Source organism: Lipotes vexillifer, unplaced genomic scaffold, assembly GCF_000442215.2.
Source record: "Lipotes vexillifer unplaced genomic scaffold, Lipotes_vexillifer_v1.1 scaffold823, whole genome shotgun sequence".
Lineage (NCBI taxonomy): Eukaryota > Metazoa > Chordata > Mammalia > Artiodactyla > Lipotidae > Lipotes > Lipotes vexillifer.
In genome coordinates, this window is record NW_006772547.1 from 815818 (window position 1) to 823584 (window position 7767).

At 46.3% G+C, this 7767-nt stretch overlaps 1 protein-coding gene across 1 annotated transcript in view; it reads left to right on the plus strand.

The window, feature by feature from the left end:
• LOC103083261 (protein HEG homolog 1-like) overlaps positions 1-7767 on the plus strand; it is a gene marked incomplete at its 3' end in the record, with an annotated part of 36155 nt that overhangs the window by 3334 nt on the left and 25054 nt on the right. Inside the window, exons 3-4 of the mRNA XM_007447605.1 lie at positions 5214-5567; positions 7152-7499. Coding sequence (XP_007447667.1) covers positions 5214-5567; positions 7152-7499 — 702 coding nt within the window. The remainder of the gene's footprint in view (positions 1-5213; positions 5568-7151; positions 7500-7767) is intronic.

The following is a 7767-nucleotide window of genomic DNA, read 5'->3' on the forward strand; positions in this document are numbered from 1 at the left end:
ACTGGGTATATATATAATTTATGATTCATATTTTTAGGAGATTGGTTTTTAAGATGACTCTTAAACATTGGTTAGATAGGATAAAAGCTACGATCCTTTCCAGCTTCAAAGTTCTGTGGTTCAGTGGTTTACAACCAGCTTTATGAAATGGTGGCAAGGAAGCATTTTCTAGGAAGCTAAACTTGATTCTGGTCAGGGTCATTTAATATTTATACTTTAAATTCAACCCACTACTGTGATATATGTATACTGTGGTATATTTGAAAATCAGCCTATGTTTCCAACTACTGGCCTTGACTCTGTAGTCACCTGTACTTTTTAACATTAAAAAAATAATTAGCCCTCCAATTCCTTGAGCATTCATTCTTTTAGAACCTTATACTTTTAATTTTTGAAGAGTTCTACCATATCGTTCCTCTTCCTTGAGTTTCACTGAGCATTTCTATTTCTTTTTAGTGAACTGGATGTTCTGTGCTAGGTAGGGTCCCACCCCCCTCTTAGATACTGGAGGGGGCTTTGTGTGCTGTTAAATGAAGAGGTGCCCAGGCATCCAGGACTGTCTGGATCTAGCCTGACAGCCCCTTCTCTCCTCCCGGCAGGGGTGCAGAGGGGACATGAACAAGGATCCGAAGCCACATGGGAAACGAAGCTCTGCTTTATTTTTTAATGCTGGGCTGGTCCCTGCTACCCTGATAACCAGAGCTCTGGTGTATCTCCTACCTCCTCTAAAATGCAAATCTTGAGAGTTAGATTTTCTGAGCACAGGATCTAGGAGCGCTAGGCATGCAGGCAGGAGTGCTGAGAAAGCCAGCAGGACTTGCCCGAGGCAGACCGGGAGTCACCCAGCCCGACTGGCCTCTCTGTAGGGAATCGAAGCCGAGAGGGAATGGGGTAGGGGCGTGTGCTTTGTGACACTTGGCTGCTCTGTCCACTAGCAAACGTGACCCAGTGAAGGTTGCGGCACTTGGACCAGTCAGATGAGTGATGCTTCTCACTAGGTGAGCGCTAGGATTCCAGCCAGGAGCCTGGCCTGGGGAGGATGGGAGTCCTTATTTGAAACATGAAGGGATTAGATCAGTTGATCCTAAAGATCCTTTCTAGTTCCAGCATCTGTTATTCCAAACACATCAGCGTTTGTATTCGGTGACTCCTTTCACTTCTCATTCTGCTACATAGAAACATACACACAGCACAACCTCTTCTGAGGCTCAGGTAGTCAGGGGTTACCTGCTTCCAAAAATAAATTGCATGCTAATAAATGTATGTGTTAAAGCAGGTAAAAGCCCAGACAGCTAACTCAGATTTTTAAAAAAGAGATTGGAAGCTGTTTGAAATTATTTTGCTTGCTGCTTTAGATCTTTTGTTGCTTTTTTTCCTTCTGTACTTTTTATATTCTCTATAATGACCATGTACTATTTGATAATTAGGGGGAAAAGTAAGCAAAGCAACTAATGGGGAAAAAGTTCTCTTTCAAAGGCAAAAAGAGATATGTGTATGTTGAATTATGTGAAAATGGCTACAGTTGAGCACTGAATTTAGTACTGAGCTTCCTGGAAGCCAGGGCACAAAGGGAAACCAGGTGAGGCATGATATTATTGTCAGATAAAGTGAGTATACAATTTCACCCATAGGCTTCAGTGTTTTGGGGGCAGTACATTCTAAGAGGAATATTTATATAAGGAATGTTGAGGCTCATAACAGAAAATGCCTTCAATTGCTGTTTTGTGGAAACTGTGCTGATGTTCTTTAAAAGTTGATATTTTCTGTCAATTCTCAATAGGAGCTGAGGGTGTAATAATGGATCTCAACTCATAGAAGTGTTTCTGTGGGTAGCTGAGCTAATGTGGTCCAGGTAAATTGCTTCGTGGTGATTTCACTTTGTAAAGGAAGAGGATATAAATAACTCAGAAGGTTGTAGATTTAGCATATCTTTCCCAAATATCAGCCGCCCCCGCCAGATTTTTGGCAAGTTCTGGATAGCAGCCAAGCCAAGGGTGAGCACTGTGATGCATGCCTGAGGCTCCAGTATGTTGTGTTGTGATGGGAAAGTGACCCATATAGTTTTCTCAGAGGAGTAGGCGTTCTTTTCACCTCCTATTATAAAGATTAGGGAATTTTAGTTTTTTTCTGCTCCCAAATGGATGGTCTTCCTATTTTTGAATGGCTGCTTCAAGGGAAGGAAATGAGCAAGGAAAGGCAATTATTAAATAATCAATAGTGCTGGTCTGCTGATTAGAAACATGGTACATTTCACCCTAGATGTATTTAGCAGGCGCTCATTTAGTAACATAAGTGGTGACTGTAGGTTAGTTTGACCAAGCATTTTCTCCTCTTATTAAGAAGCACCAGCTCTACAGAAGTATGCACACTGCTTCGTAGCCTTACTGTGAGGATGGAACAAGATTATAGAGATACAGTACTTACTTAGCACAATATATGGAGGTGTACATGACGTAGTGGCACATCGTAATTGGTTAGCAAAAGGCAGAGCTTTTAATACTGATGATAATGAGATGGTGAACCAGTGTGGTCCACAGAGCCCTCAGGGTCAGGGAAACCCTATAGCCATTTTCCTTTTGTGACTTCCAGCAGTTGTGACTTTTACAATTGTATTTCTGAGGCCATTGCTTTGCTGGACAGGTATTCATGCTGAGTCCAGTAAAACTCACTGTGCATTGAATTCATGAAATAATGCAATTTACTGGGAATAAAAGTGTTTTGAAAGAGCACTCAGCAATCTGATGAGGCTGTAATTGGTGGATATAGATGGTGACTCTAATGAAGTTAGTCCTGAGAAGCTAAGTGGGCAAGTGAGGATTTGGGGCATGTCTGTGTTGTGCTTTCCTTTTTTTATACTGAACCTTTTTTGTTTGTTTGTTTGTTTGTTTGGAGCAGAGAAAGGTTTATCTCAGGGTCAAGCAAGGAGAATGGGTGGCTTGTGCTCAAAAAACCCCAGGTCCATTTGTTTTTTTTGTTTGTTTGTTTGTTTTTGCGGCAAGCAGGCCTCTCACTGTTGTGGCCTCTCCCGTTGCTGAACACAGGCTCCAGATGCGCAGGCTCAGCGGCCACGGCTCACGGGCCCAGCCGCTCCGCGGCATGTGGGATCTTCCCAGACCGGGGCACGAACCCATGTCCCCTGCTTCGGCAGGCGGACTCTCAACCACTGCACCACCAGGGAAGCCCTGTTTTTGTTTTTAAGTAGGTATGGCTATAGGATAAAACTATTTTTGTGTCCAGGTCTTTATATTCCCATGTTTTAATTACTAGTTTTATGGATTGCCTGCATCTTCCTTGTCTCCATGAAGGTCCAGTGACCAGACCTGAGGCCTATGTTCTAGGTATACCTGGTTTTATGGTTTTGTACAAAAGTGAAAGGAACCTTTCTGTCTCCTGTGCTCTCCCTATATGTATATATTTGATATTTATTTGTGCTTTTGGTCATGACTGCACACTGGACTCATCTTCAGGGAACCGTTTATAATGAGAACTTTCTGTTTTCCTTTCCTGAGTCATAATTAACAATTTGAAGCCTTTCATTATATAGGTATAGAGAGTGGTTTTTTAAAATTTTGGCTTAAAAAGAAAAAGCACTCTCCCTTCTTACCCTTGGATCTTGCCCACTCAGCAGGCTTTCCTGCAGTTTATTCCTGTTTGGAATGAAGATTTCAATGTGCCCTTCTGGAGGTCATTTCTCAGGGTGTCCTTTGGAAAGTTCTTTGTGGAAGGGAGCCACCAGCGAGCCACAGTACTTCTGCAGAGCACACTGCCCGTTTTTTTTTTTTTTTTCCTTGCGTTATGCGGGCCTCTCACTGCTGTGGCCTCTCCCATCTGCGGAGCACAGGCTCCGGACGCGCAGGCCCAGCGGCCATGGCTCACGGGCCCAGCCGCTCCGCGGCACGCGGGATCCTCCCGAAACGGGGCACGAACCCGCGCCTCCCGCATCGGCAGGCGGACTCTCAAGCACCGCGCCACCAGGGAAGCCCATACTGCACGTTTTGACCAGTGGTGTATTATTCAGTTCTTGAGGTTCTTGACGATTGATCCAGTGTCTGCCATCCATTTCATCAGAAAAGCTGTTCTAAGCCTGGAGTCCTTGACCTCGTGGAGTAGTATGTGAGCTCGAGAGCTGGTCTCGCAAGCCTAATGACCTAACTATAGTAATGGAGCCTGTTGCTTTTGGATGGAATTAAATCAAATCAGTGGGGTAACAATCAGTATCTCCTGCTGATTAGAAGCTCTGTTCCTTAATAAATGCAGCTTGGTTAATAGTCTTTCAAAACATAAGGTTTACTATGACCATGAGGTGGGGAATAATCAAGAACACTTGATGGTGGCAAGGCTGGGAATTACTGTTCTAGGCCAGCATTGTTCTGACTGTGGTCTGCAGAGCCCTAGGCCTCCTAAGTGGTGACTGGGCCCCCTGCAAGGCACCCACTTTGATTCATTTTTATGTATGGGTTTGTTTTTTATATTTATTTTTATTTATTTATGTTTGGCTGCATTGGGTCTTCTTGCTGTGGGCTTTTTCTAGTTGCAACGAGCGGGGGCTACTCTTCATTGCAGTGTGCAGGCTTCTCATTGCGGTGGCTTCTCTTGTTGCGGAGCACGGGCTCTAGTCGCGCAGGCTTCAGTAGTCATGGCATCCGGGCTCAGTAGTTGTGGCTCGCGGGCTCTAGAGCGCAGGCTCAGTAGTTGTGGCGCACGGGCTTAGTTGCTCTGCAGCATGTGGGATCTTCCTGGACCAGGGCTCGAACCCGTGTCCCCTGCATTGCCAGGCGGATTCTCAACCACTGTGCCACCAGGGGAGCCCATATGTGTGGGTTTTAATCTATAATAGCATTTGAACAAAAGGGTTACACTGCTGAAACAAAAGAAAACAAATCCTGCACCTTGTTACAATGGTCTGTCCTGTGTAAGTAATAAAGTGGGATTCAAGAGCAGAAGTTTTTAGCTTCCTCTATAAAGACAAATGAAAATCATGTCTAGAGGCTTTCTCCTGTCTTCCTCTTAGCTTGATCTGAAGCTTTTATTGTGCTCAGTGAAGGACCTCATGCTTCTCCACTTAGCTCTGTGAGGAGAGGGCGGATGAGTGTGTTATGTGTGTTTATCTATTAGATCCACCTTATCTGTATTCATCTACCGAAATGTAATTAACATCATTTGTATCCAGATACACCCCAACTAATCTTGAAGCATATTTTCTTCCATTTTAGCTTCTGGAAGTACGGAGGATTTAAACAACTCCACTGCTGTCCACAGCCCCTCGGTCAGTGGGACAAAGAGTGTCCACGTTGCTACCATGTTCCCCGACGGTGTCCTAAAGATGCTCCAGTCTTTAGCCATCAGTCCAGGACCTCTAAATGAGAAAGAGCGTTTCCCTGAGGACTCCGAAATGACCACAACTTCAGCATCGGTCCATTCTTCACCCTCTGATGCAGGGTGGAGAAGAAACAGTGGAGTAATCAGGAGCCCAGGGGATGGGGAAGTCACTAAGCCATCCACAGAAAATGGAGTTGGCCTTACGTCCTCCAAGGTCTCATGGGAATTTTGGCAAAATGATTCCCCAAGTAAGTCTTCGATCTTTATTTATTACGGACATTTTAAAATTGTTGCATTTTCTCAAGGAATCACTTTAAGACCATTTGCAACCTTTAAAAGAAAAAAAACCACTGTGTTCTTGGATAACACCATCTCCTTTATCTGGTATACCACATTATCTCATTTTGATTTTCATCCTCATGACAATGTTGTGAAATTAGTCAAATAGGTGTCATTCCTCCTGCATTCTTGCAGATGAGGAAACTGAGGCTCAGAGGGTTTAAGTAGTGAGTGTGTGGTCTTTAGCTCACTGACCACAGAGTTGAGAACCCCGCCTTGAGGTCCCACTGCTGGTGCATCTTGTCACTCTGCAGCACCATCTTCAAACTGAGAGCTGGCCCGCTCTTTAAAGCTAGCTTCAGTTATCTTCTGTACAGATCATCTTTACAAAGGAAATGTGCAGATATAAACGTACTCCCTAAATTCATGGTTTTAGTGTACCCCCTATAGTTGATTTTTTGTTTGCTGTACTTCAAAATTAGAATAATCTTTTTTAAAAAAATAAATCTATTTATTTATTTGGCTGCACTGGGTCTTAGTTGCAGCATGTGAGATCTTCGTTGTGGTGTGCAGGATCTTTTTAGTTGTGGCATGCGGGACGTAGTTCCCTGACCAGGGATGGAACCCAGGCCCCCTGCACTGGGAGCACGGAGTCTTAACTGCTGGACCACCAGGGAAGTCCCCAAAATTAGTTTTATTAATAATAGAACTGTCGGGGCTTCCCTGGTGGTGCAGTGGTTGAGAGTCCGCCTGCCGATGCAGGGGACACGGGTTCGTGCCCCTGTCTGGGAAGATCCCACATGCCGCGGAGCGGCTGGGCCCGTGAGCCATGGCCGCTGAGCCTGCGCGTCCGGAGCCTGTGCTCCACAACGGAAGAGGCCACAGCAGTGAGAGGCCCGCATACCGAAAAAAAATAAAAAAATAAATAAAAAATAATAGAACTGTCTTAGAAAAATGCTCTAAGCACAATATTTGGGCACATTCTATTTGATGGACATAACAGCATACTCACTGGCTCATACCACCCCATGTTTTGGGGGAAAGAGAATAAAACACTCAGGCCTGGGGGCTTCCCTGGTGGCGCAGTGGTTGAGAGTCCGCCTGCCGATGCAGGGGACGCGGGTTCGTTCCCTGGTCTGGGAGGATCCCACATGCCGCGGAGCGGCTGGGCCCGTGAGCCATGGACGCTGAGCCTGCGCGTCCGGAGCCTGTGCTCCGCAACGGGAGAGGCCACGACAGTGAGAGGCCCGCGTACCGCAAAAAAAAAAAAAAAAAAAAAAACACTCAGGCCTGTAAGTTACTCTGCTTTGCACATACTGTTTAAAAGCTCACGTCTTCACCAATTTTTATTTTTAGTATTGATCTCTTACTGACACTGAAGAGTTTTGAAATAATTATTTAGAACCTGAAAATGCACGTCAGGTTTCACGTATAGTAAATACTATACAAGGTCCTTGCAAAGGGCACCTTCTCCTAGGGAAGACTCGTGTCTCGGCTGTGGAGGGATCTCTCTTGCATCCATGTGATGTCCTTTTCTCTCTGACACCTTTCAGCCTCCAGAGGACACCAACTCGCCAGCAGCTCTGGTGCGGGGAGTGGCAGCTCCGTGTCTCAGACAGCGACTGTGTCTCGGTCAGTCCCGCGGGCAAGAGGTGGAGAGAGCACTGCTCGCTGGGTCTTGACCGACAGCGAGCCGTTCGCAGATGCGACCGGAAGCTCCACTTCCCATCCTGAGGTTGTGAACGCTTCGGTTTCGACGCGGTTTTCAGCCTCCGCCCCGCAGTCTCGAGGAAGTGACCCAGCGCCTGGTGAGAGGAGCTATTCCGAACCGGCCACCGAGTCCTTGTCTTCATCCTCCTCAGAAAGCCTGGGCTCCTCGGCACCACGCGGGGAGCGCTCCAGTGAGTCTCCGTTCAGGGAACCGCACCCCGCGGACGGTGGAGGGGTGCCTGGGCTGCGATCTTCTGCCGCATTAATGAAATAGCTCCGTGGGCCCCTCATTATTCCCAGGCCATCCTTCTAGCTGTTTGATACCGATATCCCTGTATATCCCCCAGTTTTTTTGTTCCATCTCCAAGATGCTGCTGTTGCCACGTGCCCCTCCCACGCGCAGCTCGGGGACTTCTCTGCCGTGTCCTTCCACCCCATATAGCACCCCCCCCCGCCCCC